Source organism: Balaenoptera borealis (assembly GCF_965194805.1).
Source record: "Balaenoptera borealis genome assembly, chromosome: 8".
Taxonomy (NCBI): domain Eukaryota; kingdom Metazoa; phylum Chordata; class Mammalia; order Artiodactyla; family Balaenopteridae; genus Balaenoptera; species Balaenoptera borealis.
Genome location: NC_138865.1, coordinates 14,770,062 through 14,784,359, shown reverse-complemented (window position 1 = coordinate 14,784,359; position 14,298 = coordinate 14,770,062). Strand labels below are relative to the sequence as shown.

The 14,298-nt window shown below is 46.6% G+C and overlaps 1 protein-coding gene across 1 annotated transcript; it reads right to left on the bottom strand.

The window, feature by feature from the left end:
- Positions 1-467: 467 nt before the first annotated feature.
- On the bottom strand, positions 468-13,166 carry NKX3-1 (NK3 homeobox 1). The gene is made up of 2 exons (XM_082401715.1): positions 4,669-13,166; positions 468-3,448 (listed from the first exon to the last, which is right to left on the bottom strand). Exons 1-2 carry the CDS (start codon positions 4,985-4,987, stop codon positions 3,048-3,050), a joined length of 720 nt encoding a protein of 239 aa, XP_082257841.1. The 5' UTR covers positions 4,988-13,166; the 3' UTR covers positions 468-3,047.
- Between the last annotated feature and the right edge of the window lie 1,132 nt (positions 13,167-14,298).

Sequence of the window (14,298 nt, the reverse complement as noted above, 5' to 3'; positions counted from 1 at the left end):
CCAATTCCAAGGTGTTGCTTGCCAGAGGTCCATGTGCCCTGAATGAAGGTGACATTTTCGGGGAGATGCAGGAACCAGGGGAGCAGCCGTCGTGTGAGGGGGCTACTGGGTGTAGGAAGGGGAATTTTAAAAGAAGTGTTGCTGTGGTCCCCATGTTCCCTTCAGGGTCTTCAAGAAATTTAAGTAAATACCTGACATTCTCTAAACCAAAGGTATCCCTGGGCTAAAGCAGGTGATTATTAAAATGACACAGACATTTCTTTCCCCTCCATGTGATTAACCAGTAACGGAGGCCAGAGCATTTATAAAAGAATGACCATCCTCTGCTATCCACTAAGCTACTGCTTCTTTTGATTATTCCGTCTCCATAGCTTAGTCAGGCAGGTGAAGAGTGGGAGAACAGGGTAATCAGAAACACAGAAACTCAATAGCATTCAGTCTTTAGGAAGCAGAAAATCACACACAGATATGTCTAAAAACAACACAGTACTTTATTTAAAAAATACTCAGGTGTTGCAAAAAATACATAGAAATATAAAGTTTGGTCGGTGTACTTTACTAAACTTCAACTCACAGGTTTGTGTGTTACAGATTGGAGCAGAGTTTGTTGTGCACGTGGAGAACCCAAACCGATTTATTAAACAGGATAGAAACAGGTTGTCTGGGTGAAGTGGTCTGGCAGGGTGGGGTACCCTCCAGTTTACCTATCAGATACGGATATACTAGCTCTTCAAAGGTTGTTCTACCAGTTTGGATATGGGTGAGTGACTAGTTCCAATGGGGGAAAAGCAAGATGGATTCACCAAACCAAAGAATTCTAAACAAAGACTTATTTTTTTCTTTCTGCAACACAATATACATCACAGTGAAATGTTTAATACTTGCAGGTTTGGGGGTTGAAAGAATTCAACGCAGAGGGAGGGAGAGGAAGGGTACTGACCAGAGAGCGAGCACTGAACGTTTATCTTAAAAGACGTGTGAGAGGGAGAAAAGCAATTTAGGCTGCACTGCCTTCTGCGCTCCCCTTTCTGTGTGGGCAACACGTGGCATTCGACAGTATTTCAATGTGGAGCTCAAACCATAGGAAATGGGATGAAACGAGCCAACTTTCTATCGACTTTGGCAGTTTTGCCACCAACAGTAAATTGGACCTTTTTAATAGGAGGAAATTGAAAGGTTTCTCATTGAACAGAATTAAGTAGTGGGATCAAGAGATTTCCAGGCCTCAGGGTACCTCATTAGCAACTGGCTTTTTTTCATTCCGATGTCTCCCCTCTCCCAGGTCACCTGAGATTATAGGATAAAAACAGAAGGGTGGCCAAATTTCTCCTGTGCCCTCTTCTCATTCTCTCTGAAGTTACCAGGTGACTCATTTGGGGGGGGACCTCTTTTTTTTTTTATAAGCACTAAACACAGTTCCTGAAGCATTTGGACAGTTTCATTGTTTGGTGATGGAAGACGCAATAATGTGTTTTGAAAACTGTTTCCTTTTTCTGAGCTCCTTCCTGCAAAGTGCCATCAGCCCGGTCAGCTTGCTTAGGAGATGGGGCTTTCTAAGGTCCAGGCCCCTTTTCTCCACGCTCCACCCCTGAGCCTTCAATTTCCACTAGACAGCTCTACGGGCGCCTGACCCTTCACTCTGCGCTGTATTCTTCCTTGAGTGTGAAAGCTCGATACCTCTTACCTCCTCTGCCTGCAGGGATCCCAAAGGGTTCTCAGACTTTGAGCTGTAACAACAGAGCCACCAGAAAGTCCTATAAAAGCAGCAGTGACCTTCTGGAGCTGTCAAGTCTTTAAATAGGATTTGGGATTTAATGCTGTATATTTTTAAAGGAAAGACATAAGAATCGCTAGTTTTTTAAAAAAATGCATGTCTTTTAGCCAATTCAGAATCTGCTCCCTCCCTACTTTTTTTAAACCCAGGAGAGATAAAACTTTGGGGAAAAAAAAAAAAAAAGACCAGATCTCGGGCTAAATAAGGAAGGTGTATGTTAGGTGCAATCAGACTAAACGAAGAACTGCAGTGGGTGACTTGTGGAAAGGGAACAAAAAATAAAAGATAGGGGAAAGGAAGGAGCTTAAGGAATTATGTGATCTGTCATGGTGTAGAATGAATTACAGCCTGAAAACTCCAGGAATCTTCTCATTCTAAATTCTCGGACCCAGAGCAAAAAGGTCAGAAGAGGCTTTTTTACCTTTCGCTAATTAAAAAAAAAAAAATGCAATGCCCCCCCCCCCCCCAGCAGCATTGCAGAGGCTCCTCCTTAGACCGCTGTCTTGGACACGCAGGGATTCTCCTGGCCTGGGCCCGCCTCCTGCAGTAGAGCTCTGTTTATACAGCTTTGTCTTAAGACCACAGTGAGTGCTTCTTGTTCTGCTTGGGCCACCCTGTAAATACTTAAGTGGGCATATTATTTAAAAAGGAATAATAAGAAGCTTCTATTTTCATCTCTTCCTACCCACCTCCATATCCCGTGCCAACCTGCGCTGAGCACGACAGGCTTCTCTGTGGGATTCTCCATTTCCCTCTCTCTTCCAGGGACAGAGAGAAACCTTGGTCATAGCCCAAGGCCAACGAGAGGCTTTTGACCTTCAGTTGAATTCAGTAGGTGACGTCCTCTTATTAGCCGTCCTTCCCCGCCCCCCTCCCCCTTCGGGTGTGCTCTTTCAGAGTGGATACCCAGTTACACAAGAGGGTGGAGTTGGAGGAAACAGAATCCTCGGAAGTGGTGTGGACACCCCCTACAAAATCACCCGAAGTGCTAGAAACAGCACTTGGCTTTATCCCTCTCTACTTCAAGCAGGTCTCTAAAAGCAAAAATGACCTACGTTCTGTGTTGGGGGAACTCTTTGGATATTAAAGCATTCCCTGTCCCAGATCTTTCATTGGCCCACCAGTGAGGAATCTGGGATTTCCATGCAAACCTCCAACAGTTTTGGTCTTGTGCCTTTTCCTGCTCAGCCTTCCCTGACCCCGGGGCCCTTTTGCCTTCCAGAGGGACCACCTGGGGAAGGCAGTTCTTGATCCCTCGTGGTTGTCGGCGGCGTTACCAGAAAGCTGGGCTCCAGCCTGCCAAGCAGTAAAGGTAGGGGTAGTAAGGGCAGGTGTTATGCATGGAGATGAGGGAGCCCCGCGAGAAGCCCTCCTCTTTCAGAGCTGGCAAGGAAGGATGCTTCTCCAGGTCTCCCTGGTCTGAGGTGAGCTGCTTCCGCTTGGTCTTATAGCGTCTGTTCTGGAACCATATTTTCACTTGGGTCTCCGTGAGCTTGAGGTTCTTGGCCAGGTGAGCCCTTTCGGGAGCTGACAGATACTTCTGGTGACTGAACTTCCTCTCCAACTCGATGACCTGAGTGTGCGAGAAGGCGGCCCGGGAGCGCTTCTGTGGCTGCTTGGGGGCTGGGGGCAGGCTCGGTAAGGCGTCCAACAGATAAGCCTCAAAGTGCCTATCTGGAAACGAGAGGGGAGAAGCAGGGATGGGAAGGAAAACGTTACATATTAGCACGGAAGAGTACAGAATTCAATCCACCCTTATCTCTTCTGGTGAGTGAACAAACAGCCCACTGTCGGTTTAGATACATTGCACTTTTTTCACAGGACTAAGGAACTCTCTGAGTGGGCAGTGAGTGCATATGTAGATTATGTGTTAGTTTTCTACTAGTCATCAAGTCCCCAAAGTAGGAGCAGTTAGTGCTAGAACTTCCTGCTGTATCATCCAGTAGAATGAAATAGGGATTCTGCATATGCCTTGAGGAAAAGCGGGAGCAGGGAGGCAGGAAAAACTCTGAGAAATAAGACACCCGGTAAAGCGGGCCCCAAAGGCACCCGGTGTTAACATCCGGGTGGCAAGAGAGGGCTTGTGTGGTAGGAAAGTTCATTCTCTGGCTTTAATCCCCCCCTTTTTTTCCTCAACCAGCCGGTAGGATGCCTCATAAGAAGGGTGTCTATTGTATGGTGACGGCTGGTACCTAGACTTATCGTGGTGATCACTTTGTAGTGTGTACAAAGATCAAATTATTGTGTTGTACACCTGAAACTAATATAATCTTATGTACCAATTTTATCTCAGTTTAAAAAAAAACTGATGGGAAAGAAAGTAAGTCTACTCTAAGCGTTCCCACGTTATAACTCCTAAAGACCAGAGGGGCTCCTAGACTTACTGTTTTATTGCCCGTGGGACTGGGAAGCAAAGGGCATCTTTGCTGGTCAAACCCTGATTTATTAATATTAATACGCTATTATCAATAACTCGTTATATGTTAATTATCGTAACTGCCCAGAAGTAACATGGGGCTGGCGCCGATCAAGGGTCGCACTGTGGCTGGGAGCGATGTTGGGGTTTCCTTCTGGGACACTGGAGCACGGTGGGCGCTTCGTGCGCGCTCGCCTTTTGACCCCGGGGAGCGGAGAACCCTTGCCGGGCGAGTCAAGCCCATGTCTAAATCCTGCGCCGCCCTGACGCTGGGGTCATGGTTAATCTCCGAGGCGCGCCCGTGGCGGAGGCCGTGAGGTCCCTTCGCCAGTCGCCGCGGGGCCCCGCATCCCTGCAGCCGGAGCTCGGGAGGTCCACCTAGAACCCGCCCTCACGCCCGTTCGGCCAGCGGACCGGCCCGCCCTTCCGGGAGGACCCACCCAGGCTCAGGCCGGCCTCGCCAGCCTCGCCGGCATACCTGGCTCGGTCTCCGCCGGCTGCTCGGCCTCCCCGCGCGCAGCGCGGGGCCGGGCTCTCGGCTGGTCCTCCGGCGCCCCGGCGCCGCCTCTTCCTCCCTCGGGCTCCGGCTCAGGGTCTCGCCTCCGGTCAGGCTGGCGCGGGGGCTGCGGCGGGGGCTGCGGGCTGCCCGCGTGACCTCCGCGCCGATCAGCGCCTTCCCGCAGGATGTCCTGGATGAGGAAGGAGGTGAGCGGCTTGGACTGGGTGGGCGGCGCGGCCCGGGGGCTGCAGCTAGCTGCCCCCGCCTCCCCGGGCCGCGGCTCGGGAGTCCGAAGCATCCCCGAGGTTCGGCTCCGGCGCCCACGCTCAGGCCCCCGCTGCTGCGCCCAGGCTGAGCTAGCCGCTCCGGCACCACTTTCACTTTCCGCGGCCCCGGGAACTTATAGCCTTAGGGGCGCGCCGCGCCGCCTTCCCATTGGCCGCTCGCCCGAACCGCGCGGCTGATTGGCCGCCCGGCGCTCCAGGTGAGGGAAAAGGGGAGTCCCTCGCACAGTCTGGGTCGTGTATTTCATAGAGGATTTCTTCCGAAGTTCCTTCTTCTCCAGGATCCTGGCTCGCCTCTCTCCTCCCTACGTCGTTTTCCCAGGCTGGTAGAGAAAACCAAAGCGGGTCTCTTCTGCCCCAACCCACAATATGTTTAGCTGCTTCTGGGAAATCATGATGCAGAAGAGAAATACTCCACTTAGTTCTTAGAGATTGTTAACTCTGTTTACTCACAAAGAAATAGGTGGGGCAATTACCAACATCCCACCTTACAGATGAGAATTCTGGTTGCCCGTTGACAAGGAGACAATGGTAGCAAAGCTGGATCTACTAAACCTAAGTCTGTCAAAGAGACATGACAGGTAAGTGCAGTACCTGACCCCAGGCTGGATTCTGTACTGGACGTTATTGGGCAGTTGATGAAAATGGAATAGGACCAATGGCTAAAAGTATTGAATCCGTGTTACATTTACTGAAATTGGTAAGAGTATTGTGATTGTATAAAAGAATATTCTTCGGAAATAAACACTAAAGTATGTAGGGGCAAAGGCCCATGATGTATGTAACTTACCCTCAATTGGTTCAGAAACAATGACATAGATGGATAGATAGATTCCATATGATAAAGTTGAATGGGTTAAAATATTAATTGGTGAATCTAGAAAAAGGGTATACCAGTGTTCTTTTGAACTATTTTTATTTAAGCAACTTTCCTGTATGTCCTACTCTAAGACACCTTTCATTCGACTGGAAACTTTTCAAAAAGACGGTATGTTGTATGTCTGGGGAGAAGGGAGAGGGGGGTAGGTTATTGCGGATAAAGCAACCGCTAAAAAGAACCACCCTGTGTAATATGAAGGTCTTTGGCAAGGATGGTTTTCTTCTCTCATTTTTTTCATTAAAAATTTTTGTAACATTTTCTTTTGAAATAGTTATAAATTCCCAGGAATTTGCAAAACCTGTACCCCTAACTTCCCCCAATGGTGACATATTATGTAACTGCAATATAATATAAAAACCAGGAAATTGACATTGATACACACCATTAATTAGACTACAGACCTTATTTTATTGTCACCATTTAAAAGCCTGCATTCATGTGTGTGTGCACGCGTGTGTGTAGCTCAATGCCATTTTATCACAAGAATAGATTCTTGTAAAGCCACAATCAAGATACAGAATTGCTGCATCACCGCAAAAGAACTCCTTGTACTATCTCTTTGTATTTGTGTACCCAAACCCCTTCCCTCCATCAAGGACCCCTGGTAACCACTAATTTGTTCTCTATCTCTATAATTTTACTATCTGGAGAATGTTCTATAAATGGAATCAAACGTGGTACAGTATGCAACCTTGTGGAGTTGGGTTTTTTTTTTTTTTTGCTGACTATAATGCTTCTCAGACTACTCAGATTGTTGCATATATTAATAGTGAATACTTTTTAAAATTCCTGAGTAGTATTCTACTGTACAGATCTGCCAGAGTTTGTTAACCGTCCACCCACTGACGGACAATTGATCTGTTTCCAGGGTTTTGTTTGTTTGCTTGTTTTGTTTTATTGTTTTGAATGAAAGTGCTGTAGACATTCATGTACAGGTTTTTGTGTGAACATGAGTTTTCATTTCTCTGGGATAAATGTCCAGGAATGCAATCGCTGGGCTGTATGGTAATTGCATGTTTAGTTTTGTAAAAAACTACCAAGCTATCGTGGTTGTAGCATTTTTAGATTTCCACCAGCAATGTATGAGAGTTCCAGTTTCTCCACATCCTCATCAGCATTTGGTGTTATCATTATTTTTTATTTTAACCATTCTAATAGGTGTGTAGTGATAGCTCATTGTGGTTTTAATTTTAATTTGCATTTCCCAAATGGCTAGTGATATTGAACATCTTTTCAGGTACTTCTTTACCATCCATATCTCCTCTTTGGTGAAATATCTGTTCAACTCTTTTTGCTCATGTTATAATTGGATTTGGGGGAGTTGCTGTTGAGTTTTGATAGTTTTTTTTTAATACATATATTCTATATATGTCTTTGTTGAATATATGGTTTGCAAATATTTTCTCCTAGTCCGTAGCTTGTCTTTCCATCTTTTTAACAGGATATTTCACAGCAGAAAAGTTTTTAATGTTGGTGCATTTTTATTTCACAGATTTTGTTCTTGGTGTCATGCCTAAGAACTCTTTGCTTATTCTTAAGTACTGAAGATGCTCTCCTGTGTTATCTTCTAAAAGTTTTATATTTTACTTTTAAATCTATGATCCATTTGAATTAATTTTTGTATGTGGTGTGACATTTAGGTTGAGTGACCTCTTTTCATTTTTAGAATTTAGAGCTGGGTGGCATTTCAAATCACAGGGGGGAAATGTGAATTATTTAATAACTAGTACTGCCATTTGGAAAAAATAAAGGTCTAGTCTTATAACAAAATAAATCCCAGATGGCTCAAACATTTAAAACGTAAACAGGCACATGAAAAAAAAATAGTTTAACCACACTCGTCATTAGAGAAATGCAAATCAAAACCACATTTAGATACCTTCTTTCCACCTATCAGATTGACAGAGGTTAGAAAGATGGATGGTGTCTAGTGTTGGTAGGGGTGTGAGGAAAAGTTGCCCCCATACTGTTGGAGAGAGAGTAAGTCAGTTTTGTATATTTGGATGGTAACTTGGCAAAATCTGTCAAATTTAAAACTGGGCATATTCTTTGACACAGATATTCCATGCCTAGAGATTTACTCTAGAAATCTACAGATACACAACATACTGACTTGGGAACATATCCTCAATTTGGTCGGAGAGTAATTCAAGTTGCAAAAAAATAAAATGTTATAAAATGAACTCATTGTATTAAAAAAATAGTCACAGGTTATCTATAGAATATTTTACATTTGAACATTTTAACATATAGAAAAATCTGGAAGGATAGAAATATCTCAATAGAGCATTTACCTCTGGTCAGTGAGATGGAGATAGCAGATTGGGAGAAGAGGAGAGTGGAACAGGGTGCATTTCCTTGCACTAATTATACTTTTTAAAATTAAGAACAGAGCCAGAGCTGAGCTTGGGCTCCCTTCTTCCACAACCTCCTCCTCAGATATCAGGTGTCCCTTCAGAATGGGGACACAGCCCCAGCCCTTTCCCTTATGTCATTTCGCGTGTTGTTCCTTTGGTGCTTAGTATTTTGGATGTTTATGTGGGTGGGTCCTCTCCTCGAGCAGGGAGTGTGTCATCCTCATATTTACACTATCCCTAGTACAGTTAGTTTTTGACACACAGAAGCCACTCAATAAATATTTGCTGGTGGATGTCCAGCTTTAGGTATTATGCGGCATCCCACTAGCTGGCAGCATTATCCATAAGGGACCACAGGGTCCCAAGGCACATACCAGTGTAAGGTCTGTCCTCCCCTCTTTGCCATGTCTATCCAGCTTAAACTGGATGAAAATGATAGGAATAGGAAGACACAAGGGGCTGTTGTAGGCTTTTTTAGATGGACTAGAGTTCTGGAGAAGAATAAACACCCCCCTTCCAAGATGCTTCCCTCCAAATGCCTGGAATGCAACACCTGCAGATGGCAAGGGGGAGTTAAGTTGTAGATGGAATTCAAATTGCTAACCAGCTGACCTTGAGACGGGAAGATTATTCTGGATTATCCAGGCAGACGCCATGGGCCTTTATAGATAAAAGAAGGAGGCGAGAAAGTCGGAGTCAGAGAAGGAGAGGTGATACTGTAGTAAGGTTAGAGTGATGGGAGGTGAGAAAAACTCAACTGGCCCTTGCTGGCTTTGAAACGGAAGGCAGGGGGCATGTGAGCCAAGGAATGTGGGCAGCCTCTAGGAGCTAGAAAAGACAAGAAGTGGATTCTCTCCTAGAGCCTCTAGAAGGAACACAGCTCTGCCAGCATCTTGATTTTAGCCCAATGAGACCCATTTCAGACACCTGACCCCTAGAACCTAATACAGGGGCATTTATAAAGGGATGCCAAAATGATGAGAGAAGGATTACCAGCTCTGACTTCATATGAACTTTGGGTCTCTTAAAAAAAATGTTAAATATACTTTCATATCCATAATCCTGTCCCTTCATTTCTTCTTTGTATATTTTCTTCCAGTCTTCAGCCCTACACATTTGTTGGATAAGTGTAATTTTGTATCTTGTTTTTTCCTTCCAACTTCATATTACATCATAAGCATTTATATATTGTTCCATTATATATTTTAGAAGCCATCTAGACCCAAAGACATTTAGAGCTAGAAGGGATCTGGGGATCATCTAATAAAATTTCTTGGTTTTCTCGGAAAGAATCCGAGATTTTTTTTTTTTTTTTTCTGCACTGCGAGGCTTGCAGGCTCTTAGTTCCTCGACCAGGGATGGAACCCAGGCCCGGCAGTGAAAGTGCCAAGTCCTAACCACTGGACCACCAGGAAATTCCCAAACCTGAGATTTACAGAGACAAAAGAACTATAGATGGAAACTATACAAGCGCAAACACTTCCACTGCATCACCTTCCATCCTCCCACCCACCCCAACCTGCCTCCAGTGCTACCCTACGGTGTGGAAAGTGGGAGCAGAGTTTATAGAATTGTCCTGTATAAATGTGTTTTTAAATGTACTTGGAATTTATTTTAAGCAAGTGTGCAACACGTGCAGACGCAGAAATGACTGTATTGGAGGAAGAATTGTTTATACTCACAGATCCCCAGAAACGGGAGGTACAGCACACTATACAGGGCCACATGGGGAAGCACCAGGGTTAAGAGGCAAAAAAGACAAGGGGAAAGCATGGACACAGCCTTTCTTGTGGTTTCCATGGGAAGGAATGGGCAAAGCTGAGCAAACTTAGGATTGGGTAGTTTGAGTAAGTTCAGCAGGCTCTGGGCTATAGGGATGGTCCCTAGTTGTCCAGTACTTGGCCCTGGCGTGACTTTGGGCAGGGGAAATATGGGCTTGGTGTGTGAGAGTTAGATAAAGGAGATGGTTGGGGGGTATGGACTCCACTGGTTGATTTGCATATCAAAGGTGTGTTCACAGGCAAGTTGTTTGCTGTCTCTAGGAATTAACTAACTCGGACAGTCCCTCCCTGGGTTCAACAAGGTCTCAGATATCCAAGTATCATAAAATACAGAAAATAAAAAACGTGATTAATGTAAAATGCGTCATTGTCACAGCACACATTTTTCTTTTAAAATACATTGCAAAGCCTTCTGGGGTAACCACACCAAGTTTATACTTACCGAAACACATCATGCTGTGTGTCTTCCAAGGAGGCACCTGTGTTGGCTCTGCTAATTCAGAAAGACCAAAAGAAAGAAAAAAAGAGAAGTCAATCCCAGCCATCACCACAACAGAAAGGACAAAAGCCTTCCACCAGCCAGCAAGCTTTATAAGATTTCCGAGAAGGTAGCTGTTGGAGGTGGGAGAGGTTGAGGTCTAATCTCAAGGTCTAACCCAGTTGATGGCAGAGCTGCAAGGGTAAATATTCAGGTGCAGTGTTCCTTCCCTAAAGGCTACCTGCTCAGGGTGTAGGGAACCTTCTTCCTGTTATTCCTCTTCCCTTTTATACCCCCCCCCAGCCCCAGCCCCTGTTCCAATTCCCAGTCCTAACTGGGTCTTGATGGGCTTCAGTGAGAGAGGACTCCCTGACTTTCTCACAGTAGAGACTCCTACCATCCTCAGTATAAAACAGACCTCCTTGGTCCAGTGCCAGCCCTTCTTGAATCTGCTTTCCTGGCGGTGGGGATGGAGGGGTGTGAGAAGATTTCCCCCATTGTTCTTGCAAATTCAGTGATGTTGGAATTCAGACTTGTCCCTTCATTATCCTTCCAGGTTGGATTAGAACATTAAACTGTTTTTCATTTTCTATTTTCTGTATCTTACTCGAAAGGGTCCTGTGTGTTTCCCTACCCTCCTGTCCTCCCTGCAATAAAACTGAAGACATTTTAGCCCATATGGAGAAAGAATTGTTTGGAAGCAGCTTCAGGGAGTTCAGTGTGTCTTAGAACCCTAGACCAGTTGGGGGGGTGAGAGGCAGAATTGCTTTTTTTTGGAAGGAGGACAGTGGCTAATAGAGTAGCTCTGGCTGTGGGACCTTGGGCAAGTTACCTAACCTTTCTGAGCATGCCTCAGTTTCCTCATGCAAAATGGGTGCAAAAGCAACATCGCCTCAAGGATTATTGAAAGGAATGATGAGGCTTTTCACAATAAAGGACCTCAGCGTCTGGCATGCAGAGGGTGTCCAGGAATGGGTCATTTCTATTAGTAAGGTTAGGTTCTAGACCCACCTGCAGAGTAAACAAAATTTGCTTTTCCCAGGTACACTGCACACTTCCCAAACAAATAGGAGCTCTGAATCTAGGGTCCCTAATAAAACTGGGGAGGGGAGGGGAAGGAGAGTGCAATGAATGAATGAACATGCTTGCGATATCTACATCGTAAAAACCCAGTATCTCAACTGTTCATCTCAGTTTTCCAAGGCCTCCCACACAGAGGCGTCAGCCTCCCTGCCCTCCTTCCCTCTCTTCCTTCCTCCCCGACGTGGTCCCCTGCCTTTACTGGTTGTTCTGTCATGGTTCCCACTCGTGTCCTGCCCAGTCCTATCTCAGGCCTCTGTGCCTGCTGTGTGTGCATTTACAGTCTTTTGTTCATCTTCAGCAGTTCAATTTCTACCCAAAGGCTTTGGAGACCTCTCCAGCCTCCATCACTGGCTCTGCTGCTCATTTGAGCATCTGATCCTCTAGTGCCTTGGAGTATTTCAGCATTTTCTGCTTCTCAGTGGTGTCGTTGGCTCCATCAAAGGTCAGGGCTGTGTCTCAGCTCTCCTCGTCCTACTCCCCACCAGGAGAGGGGAGAGAACTGACGTGTACTGAGTGCCCACTCTGGACTGGATCACTATGGACGTTTCATTTGCACTACAACCCACTGGGGATCATTTTTGACAGATAAGAAGATAGAAGCTCAGAGATTGAACGTAACATGCCCAGGTTCTCACAGCTAACCCGGGTTGTTCTGGCTCCAAACCCAGGGTCTTCCCCGCTTTGCCATGCACTAGGCACATAGCAGCTGCTCCGTAGACACCCATCCTCAGGTGGCAGTGGAGTCTCCCATGGCCTCTTACAGAGTCCCTGGCTCGGTCTACCCTATTTCCTTGCTTCTCTCTCTCTCTCCTCCCGTGGAAGCACAATAGGCAGAGCCACTGAAAAGAGGGACAAGAGGAAACCACCTCCCACAAGGTTAACCTAGCAGAGGCACTGCCCCTGGAGTGGTTCAAAGGCATTGCCTCCCCATGGATATCGCTCAGCGCCCTACATTTCTCCCCTGTGGCGTTTGGGTTAAGATGATTTTCATGTGTTAATGTGAAAATGCTATGTGTGTTTGGTGACACATTAAGCTATCCTCAGTTACACAATGGCATGAACTAGTCAGACTTTTATTTTCCAACTGGTGATTGGCAGGGTGCACGCCCGCAGGATGTGAGGGATGAGGCCTGAGAGTGAAGGGCAAGGAGACCAGCCCAGAGCCCAGGAAAACTAGGCTGGGAGGCCACGCGGGGAGGGGATAGTACGTTGAATGGCCAGATGGGTGCTTCTCAGACTTTGAGGTGCATAAAAATTACCCCGGGGATCTTATTACAATGCAGATTCTGGCTCAGTAGGTCCGGGTGGACCCTGAGTGTCTGATTTCCTTTTTTTTCTTTTTTAAAGAATTTTTTTTGGTGGGGACCATTTTTAAAGTCTTTATTGAATTTGTTACAATATTGCTTCTCTTTTATGTTTTGGTTTTTTGGCGGCGAGGCATACCAACCAGGGAACGAACCCGTGCCCCCTGCATTGGAAGGCGAAGGGTTAACCACTGGACCACCAGGGAAGTCCCAAGAGTCTGATTTCTAACAAGCTCCAAGGTGATACCACTGCTGCTGGTCCGAGGACCCTCCCCCCTGCCCACCACCACCAGTAGTGAGGAGCTGAGGGCCCTGGGCGGTGCCGGGGGGGAGAGTGGAGGCCACTGTGAGGAAAGCATGGAGGCCACTGCAGTCCCACGTGACCTACTCCATTTCTTCTTCAGGGACTTCTGACCTGACACGTGCCCTGTCTCTCACTCCGAAACCCATTCATGTTTCAAATGCCATACTGGCCAAAAGACCTCTCTCTCCCTCCATCCCAAGACCCTATAAAAAGGTCTGTTCCTCCAACTCTGTACCTATTTATGCCAGTTTTGCCTGCAGCCTTTTCTGTGTGGCAGAAGGGATTAGGGTCTGTGGGAAAGTTCAGTAGCAGAGAGTGACTCAGCCTCCGTGTGCTCCCATCAATGCTGATTGCCTAAGAAAAGCCATTAGGGAGGATTTATTGGGCAACAGGAACCCAAGAGTATTTTGCTAACGGTGCCCCTGGTCACCCGCTCTCTGCCCCCTCCACGACTGCCTGTTTCTGGGGAGCTCAAGGCTGTGGGAGCACGTGCAGAAATTTCCACGTGCTCTAACTGGGTGGCCGCTGTGCCTTTGCGCTTGGTCTGTTCAACAGCTTAACAGGGGCCCTCGCGGGGAGGCACACTGGGGGCTGTTTGTCTAGGGAAGGAGGCTCTGACCTTCTCACAGCACTCCGGCTGCCAGAAGCAATTTGAGACCGACTCTCTCCCAGCTCTCAGCAGCCCCCCTCCTCATAAATCTGGCCAGGCCATCATAGACGGTGCCCTGAAACGATCGTATCCGGGGTGGATGATCATCTGAGAAGGGGCAGAGTCAATTGCTGGGGATGGAGTGGGTGCACATCCGCCAGGAATGAGGGGCTGAGGGCTAAGACTGTGCTTGGCTCTCCAGAGGGTTCTACGATCCCCTTGACTAGACAGGGAATGGGGACGTGAGAGGCTATTCCACAAAGAAAACTGCCTTCTTCCAGAACTACTGACTGGGGCTTCTCTGACAGACACTTTTCTGAAAATCATTTAGGACGACATAGCCACTGACCACGGAGCGAGAAGAAAGTCACTCAGCCAGGGGTTCATATTTGGCCTGAGGCAAGTCCTGCCCAATGCAGTCAAGACCATCCTGCTGTTTTCACAGTTTGTAAGGGAAATGACCACCCAGGCATGGGCAGAAGGATGGGA